This window comes from Rissa tridactyla, chromosome 6 (assembly GCF_028500815.1).
Source record: "Rissa tridactyla isolate bRisTri1 chromosome 6, bRisTri1.patW.cur.20221130, whole genome shotgun sequence".
NCBI classification, from domain to species: domain Eukaryota; kingdom Metazoa; phylum Chordata; class Aves; order Charadriiformes; family Laridae; genus Rissa; species Rissa tridactyla.
The window spans coordinates 64,134,186-64,149,688 of NC_071471.1; the positions used below are offsets into that span (position 1 = coordinate 64,134,186).

A 15,503-nucleotide genomic window follows, 5' to 3' on the forward strand; every position below is an offset into this window, starting at 1 on the left:
GCTCCCTACCTGAGTGGAGATGCCCAGGGAGGCTACCGGCAGATGCCCAGAGAGCACCTAACATGGAACGGCTTGAGGGCTGCAGGCAGGTGGGGAGCAATGTCCTGCCCTGCTGAGCAGTGAGGAAACATCTCCCTGATGTCCACGGGAAGGGGAACTAAACAGTGCAAACTTTTTTGAAGAAAGGCCGCGCTTAGATTCTATGTTTGCCTTCCAGATGAACAGGCAGGCATTTAAAACCATCACTGTGTCTTCCTAACTCTTCTCTGGCTCAGGTTTGCCCAGCACTTCCCACCGTTAATGTGCACAGCACCATGTGCTATCAACTGGGGTTTGCTCACAAGAGGAAACAGTTTCCTTAAAACCCTGAAGTTTCCCAGTGCTGGTGCTAGAAAGAAGAGGATAGAAAATGGGGTTTTATGTTCTCATTCATACTTGGTCTGACAGCAATGAAGGCTGTGAAGTGGCTGGGCAAGAAATGCCTATAAACATGGAGGGAACAGAGAAACAAGGGATACTGGAACACGTGCTGACCTGCTGAAGTCCATGGGCCTACATGCCTGTTGAAAATTAGACCATTAAATGTTCAAAGCAGGGGTCATCTCCACCCTATACTTACCAACAGTCCAGTTCAGGATTGGGGCTCTTACAGCTAGGCGCTACAGCAATACAGATAACAAAAAACTTGGGTTTAAATATTTTGCTTCAGTGTGCTTCTGCCCCTCACCGTGTCATATTTCCAGCAGCTGCAATGGATGAATGTGATTTTCTGACTTTGATTTGATTTTGTCCTGCCTACAGCAAAAGTACAATCTCTGGAGTAAGCCATCCAAAGAAAGGAAGCATCTAACTGCCTCCAAGTAGCTTTGGTGGATTTACCCACAGAAAAGTTTCTCTTGTGTAAGTTCCAGCACAAACATAACACAACAAAAATCTAGGCATGGCCTGGGAAGGGAAGATACGAACTTTCCTAACAGCTAACTTCATGGTGGTGTTGAATTCCCCACCTCTGTCTCTCCAAGCAGGAACCTGAGACTCAATCCTTACATATACCCAATGCAGTACACTGAAGTAAAACCCTGGGGGAGACTCCACCTTCGTTCCGAGAGAGAACCTGTGTAAAGTATCAAGGTAGGGCAAGGCAGGGATGAGTCTCAGAGGGCTGAGGAGTGGAAGAGATGGGGAACGTGTTATCTGCAGGGCACAGATCTCGATGCTGCAGGGGCTTTCTGTAGGCTCGAGGACGCTGTGCAGGATGAGCGCTGCATCGTTCCTGCCCTTGAACGGAGGGCTACAGCTCAGATGATCAACTGCCTGAAGCAAGATTCTTTCCCACCCCCTTTAAGGTTTTTTTTTTAGGATTGATTCCCAGTGGCTTCACTTCAAATAGTAACACCACCACACCTCCCTCCCCTTTAACAAACAAGCCCAGAGGCCAATCCTAATGAGGCTCCAGCTCTGGTTGCTGCAGGTCCCATAATTGCAGGAGGCTCAAATTAATTCAGGGAAGATGTTCGGCAGGTCATCTAGAGAGCTGTGTATGAGTGCCGCCTTTTCCAGGGGATATCTACATGCAATAACGAGTGAAGTCCCTCGACATGTCTGCCTTCTGAGGCACTGACAGGAATTGCTAGAGATTCCTCTGAGGTGCACTGTGCTTAATTCTGCTCCCACTACAGTCTGCTGGGGACTCGGGCATTCAGCACATTCATAGGTGTTTTATAGCCCTATTTCCTTGAATGGCATTGTCCTCTACTCTCTACACCCCAACCAAGGCTGGGTGGGTTACAACTCCAGGTAATTAAGCAAAGACTTAACTAAGACACATAAATATCTTTTCAAGTTGGGGACTAAAATTTTAGCTAGACTTGCAAGGATAAAGAAAGGAAACCATTTAGCCTGTGAAGCTGATGTAACAGCATGACCCAGTTGACCTTGCTGATATCTCAGCTCCTTTTAAACCACAAATTGACCACATAAAATTAACACTCCTATGTGGTTTGTATGAATGTCTATTTCTAGTGGCTTAGTTACAGGAAGCCTGGTGCGCATTTTCAAACCTTTTATCATAAATTTCACTGGAGCTGTGTAACCGTTCATCTGTCTTGTTCTGGTCATTCATGCCTCACCCCTCTCTCTCTCTCTCTCTCTTGAAAGCACATCCTGTTTTGTGAGAAGACTTTGATATAATTCTGCAAGATGAAAAAAAAACCACAAATAAATGAGGCAACATGAATCCAGCGATTAAGAATAAAGCTCCAAACTTTATTCATTGACTTGAGTACAACAGTGATGCAGATTACAGTGGCACAGGAGTGCAATATGTGCTGTTTGCGGTATGACAGTGGAAACACTAATTGTACAGAACGGCAACCCAGCTCAACTTTTCATTATGCATACAAGCAGACTTACTGTACAGACAAGACATTGATTCACTTTTACAGAGACTCAGAAAGAGAGCTGTCTCACAGATGAATGGAAAACACAGGGACACCTCCCCAAAACGCTGGTTTGTAACGTGTGGAAGGAGGAGAAAACAAGAATAAAATAATAAAAAATCCTATTGCCAAAATCTACTGATTTGAAGGAAAATACACCTTTGAAAAATTAGTTTCAGTTTCCAAAGCTTAAAAAAAAAGCTCCCAGCTGTAAGGCCCCCTTACAGGAAGAGTTGTCAGCAATGACCAAGCCACACTGCTTGGACAGGACTGAGCCGGTAGTGGCATACAGAGCTCACTGCTGTGAGCATACACAGCAGCCAGAGGCTTTCCTGGTCTAGCCAGCCGAGAAAGGGCCTGCTCCAAAGCGTATGGGATGTCAGTGAGAGGTTCCACTGATTTCAGTGGGTTTGCATCTGGGGGGAAGTGCTTTCTGAAAGGTGCAGTGTGACAAAAGCCCAGGCAAGTGTCCAGAGGGACCTGTCAAAGCGCCTAAGGGAGCTAGAGACTCAGCCTGGTAAGGCACCGCTGGAATTCCCATAGCTGCTTCTGCTGCTTGAAATACTTAATTTCCTAACACCTAGGAGCAAGGTCCGGTGGGCCTCAGCTTTGCAAGTCCTGGGAGCAACACCTGTGTTAACTGTGGCGATCCTGACAGAACAGGTTACTGTTTGCCTTCAGTCGTCTCTTTTCACCTCAAAAGAAAGATAGCAATGCACGTGGAAGGATTACCTCTTCACTTGGACAAGCGTTATTTAGCAAATCATTAGCAGAAATTTATTTCCCTGTTAGAAGCCCTCTGGGCAACAAATAATTTATTTTGCATACAGGCAAACAACATTAATGGCCAATTATATTCCCACTTCCTGCACTGATGCTTACATTAAAATTAATAATACTTATTCTCTCCCTGCCAAATGCACGCATCACATAGCTCCTGCCAGCAGAGCTGTCGGACTAAAAACTCTGTATCTTTGCATTGTGATAGAGTTTTTTTTGTTTCTTATTTTACCAAGCACAAAAGAGGTGTGTGGGAGGAATCACACGGCAAAACTCACCAGGCAGAGCAGTCCTGCAACCCACAGCAATAAGTTACATTAAAAGAGAAAGGTGCATTGTACTACTATCACAGTGCTCAGAAGCTCTCTCTAGCTCTTCATTACGCAGCAATGGGGTAAAAACATACCACATATTGTCAAAACCAGCCCCTGCTATGCGTCTACCTTGAAGACTATGCTGGACTCCAGCAGGTGTGTTGACAGGGCCAAAAAGTTTGACAGGGCACAAACTGGACCATGACCTGGGGCTACCTGAATGGGGATGGGGGCTGTGGAGTCATCCCTAAGGGTCTCTCTGACATGGAAAGATGACTGGCATTTCAGGACAGATTAGTTGATTTTCTTGTTTCCTGCACATGTTTTATTGCATCAGCATTATCATTAATTGGTATTTTTTACTGCCATAGGTAACTTCCAGGATGTGGACATCCTCCTCCACAAATACATTCCAAAGAAACACAATGAATCATAGAGTGGGAGCAAGGCCGGTTTCCATTTCGTCTGTTCTACAAGGCTACGGCCCAAATATGCCAAGATCTCCCCCTAAGTCAGGATGAGCCAAGATAAGTCATTCCAGGATGAGTTTAAGGGATGTTCATATTTTGGGGGGTTTGGGGGTTAATTTTTCTGTCACTTGTAATGGCTTTATACCATTAATTTCAGCGTAGATGCTCATAAGCTGGGGGCTCCAAACTTGACTTCCCCAATTTGAAATAAGTACCACAGGCTCATACCTGCGTTTTCTTCTAAGTCCGCTGAACACCACCGTGGCAAACCCTGGAGAAATCGAACTTATGCCAGCCCTTCTTCCCAGAACTTAACCCTTCTCCATGCATCGCTATTACCTGACATGGCATAAATACACTAGGAGGAGTATGGCTTGCAAGGATGTGCTTTCCCTTTAAAATGTGTCTAATTTCAGCGTAACAGACTTTTTACAAAAGTTTTGCAAGAGTCCTGGTGACCTCCCCTGAACAGCAGGACGTCTGAACTGCATGGCTGAGAAAGGATTTCTGAATCGCAACAGGGAAAGGGCAGAGAGCACTTCAGTGCTGGGCCCAAGGACTTCGGACTAGAGGGCTTTGTGAGAAGAGATGACACCTTTGCAGAAGTAAAAGCACTTCCGGAGCCACAGAGCTAGCTTGTCCCACATACAGCTATTAAGAAACTTACTGTTTTCCTAGTCTAACCTTTCACAGCACGCTGCAGCTATGTCCACAACGCATCACAAACCATACATAATGAAAGGCTACTAATGAAACTGAAAACAAGTACGTTTCTGAGATGCCACTAAAACCTGTCTTAAATGACACCAGCATGAGATGATAACAAACAACTACGGGGAAAAAAAGAAAAAAGAAATTCTGGGAGCAAGCTTCATAAGAACTTACTTTTCCAGTTGTACAGAAAGTTTAGCAGGTTTGGGATAGGAAACTGGCAGAGTTGAGATGCTACATTCAGCTTCCTGAACTGAGGCCACAATAGATCACATTGCTTCATTGAGAAATAGTGGACAGTTTAGTAATTCCCAAATCTGCTCTTCCAGTTGGCTTAATTCTACTGTCTTAAGAGATGATAAACAACATATTTATTTCAGTGTATTTATTTCAGCTTCTGACTTGCAGTAGGCTGGAACTTACGCTAAGTTAAGGCACAAGTATAGAGGGTATGGCCAGCTGTTCCCACTGTAACGCAGAACAGTTCTCTAGTTGTTCATACGGAAATTATCAGACCAGTATCTGGAGAGGGCACAAGACCCAGGAAGTCAGATCTCTGGATTCCCCATTAGTACGAAGACTACTGCACAGGGTGTTACCCTTCCAGCTCAGCACCGCCAGGGATGGCTGCTGCAAGTGTTCACATACGCCTGAGGAAGCGTTTTAGATGGTATCACTTGTGGCCAACCTGGCACTTCCATGATGTGGGAAACTGACCCTGCCTTTTGCACACTCAATACATCACAGATAGCCACAAGCCCCGCAGACACAAGCACATATGCAAGTGACAACCTTCGTAACTTAATGACCGCTATCTAGTCAACACTACACACTAACTGGAAATTCCAGGTTAACTACTCACATAGTATCTCAACTCCGAATGGGGAGTGTGGGTGCTACACGTGCACCTGTGTTTGAGAACCTGCATGTGTACATAAGCCCATTTTGCACACGTGTGGTTATTTAGCAACGTTTTGACAGGTCTTTGCTCTTACATCACTCCTAAAGCAGAAAAGGGGAAAAAACAAGACAAAAGCACCCAGTTTGCAGTCCTCCTGGCAATGACATTCTGTTGACAGCACTGAGTGTGACGGGACTTTATCAGAAGCTCAAACGGCTTGCAGGAGATAGAAGGACATAAGCATGTACTTAAGGCATATTCATAGAATCACAGAATGGTTTGGGTTGGAAGGGACCTTTAAAGAACACAGTCCAATCCCTGACATGTCTCAAAAGAGTATTAAAGAGGGGAATTACAAAGAACTGCCCAAGAAAATACTATCCTATTGATACTAGGAAAATGATTCATTGCTTACAAAGAAAATTCCTCCTGGGGTTACATTTCTGTTTTTATTAGGTGGGAAGGGCAGATGAAAGAAGAGAAAATGTTGCAGTGACAATCGCTACCAGCCCACTGCAGAAAACACCTCCCCACCCCCCGTGGCTCAACGTGGGTTTTATGGACAGGTGATCTCCTGGGGTGTGTCTACATGTAGATGGTTGGGGTAGTTAAGGGGAATTAACTATAGGCATGAAATTGAAGCTCAGAAAACCCTTCACATTCTCAATCAGAAATAAAGCAGTATTAAGTCTAGTGCAGAGGACTGTGAACTGACTGACTGTGTTCCACACCAGTGAGATGTGAACCAGCAGTGGCCCAATTGTTTCTGCAGAATTTAAGCTGGCTTCTTTTCATTCCTTCCCAAGCTACAACTGCAGCTTTAAATTCTCAGATGATGAGGCAGATACAAATTACCCTGTCATTCTTCACAGGCTAGGAGGCTGGGTTCTTTTTCTTTTTTTTAAACTTTTTTTTCTTTTTTTTTTCTTTTTTTTTTTTTTTTTTGGAGAGGAGGGAGAGAAAACAAGCTGGCTTAGTCATTTCTGAAATGACTGGGTAGCGTATTCATATATGCTGTGAGAAGTTCAATAGTAATCTAGAGATGGGGATAGAAAAATGCAGACTGGCAGCTCACATCCTTGAGAGAGCAAGTCTTCGGATCAAAAAGGTTTATTGTCAAGGTGACTTGCGCTAAAAGACTCATAATACCTGCTACGTCTGAGAGGCAGCAACACAGTATTGTCTATAGGAGGTGGGCTGACAAAATTTGGAGAATTTTAGTATTTTAAATGCATTAAAACTCAAGTGTTCATTTCAAAGTTAAGCCACACCTTGTGGGTGACAAACACTGAATTTCTGAGATTCCAGCATTCAGAATGCCTGTGACTGTAAAACACTGCTCTTCTTTCTTCATATGGATTTGGTTTCAGCAGCCACTCAAAAATGCATCTCAAACTGCCAGGGCACCTAACATTCCCATTTACTTCTCAGTGTTCCTCTAAAACCCTTTCAGATGCGTGTTCTGAAAAATGAAGTAAAACATGTTGAACTAATCCTTGCTGCAATCCCAGTAAAGTCCAGAGAGCTTACTCACAATCGCGTGTGTCACAGCGTTCGCTGAGGACGTTCGCTGAGGACTTCTGTTCAGTGGGGACTGTGATACCAGACCTGCATGGTGGCATATTCTCCAGCTTGTCCCATAGACTCACCATTCCTTTAGCTCTAGGGACATGGAGCAGCAAGTGCTGACCCCTTCTATCTGTCTCTCATAAACTGAATCTTCAACTCTGATTTTATCAAAGGAACCACAGTGATCTCTTGCAACAGGACTTCCTAAACCAGCAAAGAGGAGGCAGGATTTGGGCTGTCCTGCACATTTCATGGTGAAATGCCATTTGGTGATATAGAGAACTCAACGCAGTGACACTGAATCTCACAACTACATAGGAGTGTTTCCCCTTCCTGACTTCCAGATTTTAACACCGATGTCTCATATAACAGAAAATACAAAGGTTCTGATGTCTCCAGTGCCAAAAGTTTCTGCATTAAAAATGAAACCTTGATATTCTTTGACAGACACAGAACCTAAATGACCCTCTCCCGTATGAGGAGACGGGCTCATAAGTGCAGTATGCATTGGCAGTTAAGCACCAAGGAAGAGAGAAAGCTGACCTTGCAGCCACAATGCATTCATTCAGTTACTTTGGTGCTCATGTCCTCCTCTGTATAGGACTTGCCCAGAAGCAGTTAAGGTATATACAGGCAGTTTTTTATGCTGCAGCATATTGGAAGAAGACTGAAAGCAATAAGGAGTTCAATGCAGCTCAGAAACTGTCTTGCATGATTACTCTGTCTTCAAAAACCAAGTCAGGCACAAAGGGAAATAAAAATAACCAAGGCTGGAGCTTAGATGCTTCAAGAGAGGAAAAAAAAAGTCTGTGCCCTCTTTTCCAAGCACAAGTGAAAAACTACATTAACTAAAAAGAGTGCTTGGCCCCATGCACTGTGCCATATTGACAACAGCAACTGCAATTTAATCAAAAAGCCTCTATTGGCAGAGCATGGCACCTTGATGGTACCTTTTAATTCATAAACATTCCTCCCACAGAGGGATGCATTTGTGTGTTAGCTTGCAGAGAACCATTTCCCTGCTAATGTAAAATCCTACAACTCCCCTGCAGTCTGATGAGCTGTACTAGTAAGTACTAGCAGGGAGTCTGCCCCGAAATCTCTGGGTGCGAACCAGGGCACACTTAAAAAAGCATTTTCTCACTCTGTCACCCCCACCCCCATCCACCCATCTCCTGGACTAAATTACAAGAAAACTGACTCTTCTCCATCGTTCCCATTACTTAAGTGATCCTAAATTATCCAAATGACTGGTTAAGATCCAGCCTTATTAATTCAAGCAGAAAGTGTGGAAGAGGGAAGACTGACAACAGACACAGCAATTCACTTCCTATATCCTAGCAAATATATACAAGTACAAGGAGTCCATTTTCCAGAAATTCAACTGGTATGTACTGAAAGTGAGCGGAGCGCCCACCTTTGCAGATTGTATCACATGAAGAAGATGCCATTTCAAAAGAGTGCCAATTAAGAAATAATTGTGTGAAAGACTTAATGTGACCATGTGGATATGTTACAAAGGGCTTCTCCTTCACTACAGAGCATCTCTCTTCCTCTCCATATATATACACATGTATACACATACATACACGCACACACAGATAGATGGATAGATATAAATACATGTGCGCACACACGCAGACACGCATACATATATATATATTTTATATATATATATATATTCTTTTCCAGTTCTTGGAGTGGTTACAACTACTTTAGTCTACAAGGCATCCTAAGGGCACTTCCTGGCTCTAGCAATAAAGTCCATCGTATTGTGGAGAGAAGTAAAGGGAATATCATTGAGGGAGAAGAACAGAACAGTTTCCTATCTTGTATAATATCATGTAACAGGTCAACACCTCTGAAAACTATCACTGTTGTTTCTGAGCCCAGATATTTTGCCTCTGTGTTCCAGGAGGGCAAATGTTCGTCTTGTTCAATTGCTGTGTACAGAGGTGCCACTATGCGATTTTCCCTTTTTGGTGGATAAGTAGTTGCTTCCAAATAGTTTGGACTGTACGATACAATATCCTATGCATCATTTTTTGTTGGTTTGTTTAAAGGGAGATTAAAAGAGTTTTGCTTTTTTCTTCATGTCGTTGCGTCTCCAGAGAGGTAACTTGTCAAACTCCTGTATCGTCATGCCAAATATTTCTTGAAAAACTTCAGGAGCTAAGTGACGCTTTAAAAAAAAAGGGGGGGGGGGAGAAAAAAAAAAAAAGGAGAAAAGGCAATGGTCAGTCAAAGCCAAAGAGACACAAGAAGAGACAGGAGTGCCTTAGGGATTTCATGTCACTGCGTAAGAGCCATTGCAGAAAATAATAAAGCTTTGGCAAAACACATATCCAAATCCTCATGAACTCGGGTGCGCAGTGAACCAATAACATTTTGCAATTTGTTAAGTCTGAGAAGTTTACAAAGGAAACCAGGAGAACTATTTCAGTTGCTGAATAAGCAAGAGACAGAAAAATGATTTGTCTGAAGCGAGCCAACAAGCAGTGACAGATCAGAGAACAGAACCAGCTCCTGCACGCCCCTGTGCCAGGCTTTAGCCAGTCACCTCCGCCTATATAGGAACGTTCGCCCAGACAGCGGGTTTCAGGAGAGCTTTGCAGAAAGGCTGCAGGTTGACATGCTACATTTGAAGTTCTGAGAAGGATGATGTCTGCCCAGACTAACTGTCCAGCACATTTCTCTACTGCCAATGAAACATTTTTTGGTGCTGTCTTGTGCACAAGTTACTTCTTGTTCAGCTGCTTTCGAGTGCACTGGATGGGGAAAGTGTCTCCCTCTGACACTAATGTAACACAGCATTGAATTCTGATCAGTGATCACATATCTACTAGTCTAAAAATATGCATAAATGGTTACTTACCCAAATTTTTATGGCCCCTTCCATTTATCTCCATGGAAGAATAACTAACTACGAATGACTTAAACATCCCCAGCCTTTCACTGGGTGCTTAAGTCTTTCTAATCCACAAAGCTGTAAACAATTTTTATTTGTTGGCAGAGATTTAAATCCTTATATTTTTGGATATCGGCCAACTCACAGGACTCGTGGAGGAGTTAAAGAAAGTTAGACTTTTGGTCCTCAAGGATGGCTGACACTGACTCTTAGCTAAAAAATGATCCAAGATCAAACAAAGTATTGCTCCATTCCAGTATGGATCCTACGACTACGAAACACTTCACCAATTTTTGGGCTTTTTACCCATTTCAAAGTATATATTAACAGAGATGTGGGACTCCTGGCCCAGCACTGTTTGTGGAGATGCAGCTGTTGCACTCCTCCTTCCCTGCTTAGTCCTGAGAAATCTTCCCAGTGGAACAGGGGCCCACACTTCAGTGTTTGAGCTTTCAAGTGTGCAACAACAAACAACTTCAAGAAAGCAGGAAAGAGCATTTAGGAACTTGCTTCTCTTACCTCAAGCCTGGTTCTGTCTACATCTTTTAGTATTTTATTTCGCCCTCTGTTGGTCACCATGAGCATTTCATATGGAAAAATCTGTTAACAATGTATAAAAGGGGGAAAAAGAGATGTATTTACATTCTAAAGCAAAAAGAACACAATGTGTCTCATTTTCATAACCACACAAACATTTCCTTTTTCAAAGGAAATCACAGCACTTTTTGTCCCCTAAAGTTGCACAGCAAGAACTTTGTTAGTATCAAACGGCCTTATATTGTAAAGCCACTGCGTACTTGCCTACCCCTATTCATGGTGATACAATACAGCTGACTTTGGTCAGACAGTCCTCTCTAGTCAATATGCTTTCTCATCCAGAGTTTATTAAGGTAAATAAATTTGGCACTTATTGGCCCAACTCATGGTTGCCAAAGTGTGGACAGCTCTAATGAAACAGACACTTAGTGGACTTTTAAAAATGAACCACATGAAAGTACATCAGAAAAAGCAGCAACTCTGAATAAGCAAAATATTGATCAGTGGGGGCCACTGCATTCATCAAGATTCACTACATGATTTTCCTTGCCTTTTTGGACAGTCAAAGAATTCAAACAACTACCCACTGTGCTTGGTGGCTGTGCAATGCATACATGGATTAACGGAGGTAATTTTGTAGAAATATTTGTCTTACACGTCTTCATCTACTTCAGAAGAGTTTGTGTCCAGCACATCTCCCATTAACGTTTCCCTCGCTTTCCTTTTACATTGCAAAGAACATCCAGAATTTATACAAATCAGTTATTGGCCAATAATCAATTCCTGAATGCAGAAATTATTTTACTTTTATTTTACAGGTTCTTTGAAGTAAAATGTTTACTGTCAGTGGGTGCCAAATCAGTTTAATCCAACGGAAACAATGCTGCTTAGAAAGGATTTCAGAAAACCATGTGCCTTAAAATCAGTTTCTGGAATCATCCCTGGCAAATAAAACTCTGGTTTAGGGTTTTTTTCCTTGGGCAGACACTTCCATAAATGCCTGGAATGACTTAGGAGAGCTCATGTTCCATCTGACAGAGCCCCTCTGTAGCCCTTCTCATTGCATGTCTCTGCTGAGCGGGAAAAGAGTGTTCCTGGTGAGGTTCTCATCCAACCCCTACTGAAGCCAATGAAGTTTTTCTACAGACTTCAGCAGCGATTGGCTCAGCCTTTACCGTTATTTATGGGTCTCGTTTTACTTGCCCATTGGGAACAAGAGTGAGACCCCCAAAAGCCTCCTAGAGAGACAGCGGAGCTATTATCAAATGCTATTAATTCAATTATTTTAACATCAGAAGAAAATTCAACCTAATCAACTTCTATGCACATTTAGGCAATTAAGTCATTCCATTGCCAACAATTATCCCAACGAACTTTTCAGAAATATAATAAATAAGATTCAGGCATCAATGAACACACCACTGAGTTTATTGTAAGTAATAATGATTAAAAGAACGTGTGCTTACATACCAATTGTAAGATATGATTCTTAGGAGATTTTGACATTGTCACAGTTGTACAATTAAGTCTATACTTTGAATTACATTGTTTATGTATGATACTGGAAACGGCTACCATATACAGCATTATAGGAAACTAAAATGTAACTTTTCATATTTAAACAGGCAGAGTTTAAGTCAAGATCTACAGTCATAAGTACATTTTATAATTTAGATATTCACAACAAGGCATGTCTCAATCTGGGGTGGCAGGATGCACAAATTCTGTCCTTTCTGGAGAACTACTTGGTAAGATTTGGTCATTCTTAAGTATATTAATTTTCACTTTTCATGTGTTTCGTGCTGACTTTGAGTTGGCTTCTTTTACTTCATCAGGTTTAAGTCAGTGTTGGACCATTGACGTGAATAAAAATACTGCCAATTCACACAAGCTGAAGGTCTGGCATCACCTTTACAAGCGTCAACAGCAAGTGATATATTATCTCACAAAAAATCTCATAAATTTTATCACTAATAATACTGACAGAATTTGTCACCCAAAATAACATTCCAAATCACTGGGTGCATCAACAGCAGTGATGGCTGTAAGAATTTCTATTGCACTGAAAGAGAAATTATTTGGAATAAAAAGTAGTATCTCAGGAGCTGGGGATGTCCCCAAGGTCTTATTTATATAATACATAAAAACACTTGATAATATACATTGCAGTGGGGACTCAGCTTATAAAGCTAGGGTTATTGCCTTGTACAGTTTGTCTGGAGGTGACTCGGAAGCACAAGTAGTAATATCTGGTTTGCAAAAAGAGCTCCTCACAACTGCAGAAATGCTGATCCCTGTAACTTTGGCAAAATCATGATTTCATGGAAGGTTCACCAGCAACAGAGAAAGTTTTAAGATTTAAAACATAGCCCTGGTTGAATCTGTGTATTATGTTCATTTTTGACTCAGATATCTCTAGGCATAGCTGCAAAAGCGTTTTAAATTATATTCAGCTGACATTGCCTCTTTTTCCAATAAATCTACTGAAGAATTTCTCATATGAGAAATTCAACATTATTGAAAGGTTGTCAGGCTAACAGTGCTGAGAGCTAAAAAAACAGATCCAGACAGACACGTAGGTTTCTAACTTCCAATTTGACACAAAGATCCATGTATTTAATTAGTTTTTAAATCAAGCCAGCCTCAACAGTGTGTTGTGAGCCACAATACTCTGCATCACTTTTCCAACCTGATGGGTCTGAGACTTTCCCATTGAGTTTGGTCTCCTGTTTTGGCTGGTGGAAGCTTGACAGAGAACTAGCTATTGAGCATCTTCAGTATCTTTGTTTTGTCTCTGGAAAGGCCTCCTTAACCCAAGAAGCACACCTGGGCTGCCCTCAGCCTGCCTGAGTACTAACACCTGTAACAGGCAAACTCCAGAACAAAGGGAGAGGTTTGGCACATAAGGAGCAGGGACTGAGGTGAGGTAAAGAAAAACAAGGGAACTCAGACATTTCTTGCACTTTATCTGCATTACACTGTCTTAAAGGAAAGTGAATAATATCTGCACTTGCCTTTGGCTCCAACATGTTAGGCATAGATACTCCTCTGTCCATTCTCATTCCAGGGACATGACCATCCGGAAGGGACTGCATCAGATACAGGTATACATCAGACACAAAGGTTACACACACAGAGGGTAAAGGCACTCAAATAGTGGTGAAAACAAAGGTGAATTTGCCCTGAGACTTCTTTCAAGTCTTAATATTTAGTCTTATCATTTAGATCCTCGCCACGGCTACTGTTTACCACTTCTCTGAGGCATGCAGAGGGATCCTTCAATCCTCTCTGTCACCACAGCCTTCTGTCACTGCTAAGGCTGGCAATAGCTCCCCACCGAGACTACCAACATCACTTCCCAAGTGGACCTGGGGACCCCAAGAGAGCAGTGGCCCCTTTCCCACCCCAGTGACTAAATAGGGTTCTTCCCTAGACAAATATGCAGAAGCATTAATTCAGATCCCACCCAACAGCATACAAAGCACTTACACCTCTGGGCTTTCCTTCCTGCCACTTACTATATCAGGTGAGGGATTTTTTTTTTTTTTGTCTCTACAATAGGAAATTTTTACCACAAACACAAACAGGGATAGGGTAAAAAGGTACTGTTTTGACACAGGTACTGTTCCTGACGAAATAACGTTTTGATCACAATACACGGACAAGTCCTCTCTCCTCCCATAATCTTATTCTCTTTCCAATCATCATGATTTTGATACGCTATTAACAAAACTATCCAAGTAATTAAACTCTTTCTTAAATTGCAATCGTGTTGAGGAGCCAGCCAGACTCAAAGCATTCTGGAAAAAACCCTGCGGACAGGATTTGGAGTAAAAGGGTTTATTTTCGCAAGCACGCCTCTTACTGGCTCATCTGTGATGGCAGCACTGTAGAAAACTATTGATCAGACATCGTGTCTGGAGAGCAAATTCCAGGGAAAAAATGTGGAGTTCGAGGCTCCTGGTATGGGAGAAGACTGCCTCCAGAAGAGGCTCTACGTCTCTGGGGTCAGTACTAGGGAGGCTGGAAATAAATCCACCCTCATCTGTCCAGGGAGGACTAAAACAGGTAACTCATATATCAACAGACAGTGGATGTTACAGAGCAAGTCACAGAACTGGTGTGAGCTGTCTCAACCCAGCTCTGGGGAGGTAACAAGGAGGAATCTGAGGCTGTGCCATTTTTTTGGTCAGTAAGAGTCTACATTGGCGATTATGCTTAAACATGCAGGAAAATCAAAGCTATTGTCTTAAGAAACCCTCCCCTGTAGCAGAAATTCAAACTTCAACAAGAAAGTAGATGCTTTTGGTTCTGTTGTCAGTTGATGGATGAAAACCTGTACTCTACCTGGAAATCTGAAAAGCAAAAGAGAAATTTCATGAGCTTTAGAGTGTGGAAGAACAGGAATCAGTCACAGTCTATCAGATAATCCTTGTGTCTTCTGGTCTACCTGATCATTTCAAAATCACGCCCGATTCTCTAAGGCCAGCAACCTTCCTACTTTTAGATTTAGTTTGTAAAGAGTCAAACACTACAAACACTACAGCCCTTTTCATTTTGAGCAGACTTCTCACTCAGGAAAATCAAGTCACTTTGGAAATATTAAGAGACACAAAGCCACAATCAAGTGAATAAATATCCAATTAAAATTCAAATGTGTAGAGCAGGATTCACCTCACCCAACCTCTGCCATCAGGTGGCTATCTATATTCCTCCACAGTCTATAAGGAGACACAAGCACCAACAGGAGATGCCTGTATCTAACATAGTCGGGATCAATCTCACTTCGGAGATAATTAGACTCTCTCAGCTCAAACCATTTCAGAACATTAACTCTCAAAGTTTCGTAACTTTCATAAATATGATCAATTTTTA

General features: G+C 42.3%; 1 protein-coding gene across 28 annotated transcripts in view; it reads right to left on the reverse strand.

Annotated features, from left to right (window-relative positions):
* Positions 1-2,244: 2,244 nt before the first annotated feature.
* The window catches only part of ABLIM1 (actin binding LIM protein 1), a 225,983-nt gene continuing 212,724 nt past the window's right edge, over positions 2,245-15,503 (reverse strand). For 25 of the 28 annotated variants that reach the window (XM_054205884.1, XM_054205885.1, XM_054205886.1 and 22 more), the window contains one exon: positions 13,651-14,983. In XM_054205884.1, the coding sequence (XP_054061859.1) occupies positions 14,946-14,983 (38 nt within the window). In that variant the 3' untranslated portion in view covers positions 13,651-14,945. Of the gene's footprint in view, positions 9,366-10,610; positions 10,692-13,642; positions 14,984-15,503 lie in introns of those variants that run through there. The other 3 variants (XM_054205891.1, XM_054205890.1, XM_054205889.1) reach the window with 1 other exon arrangement.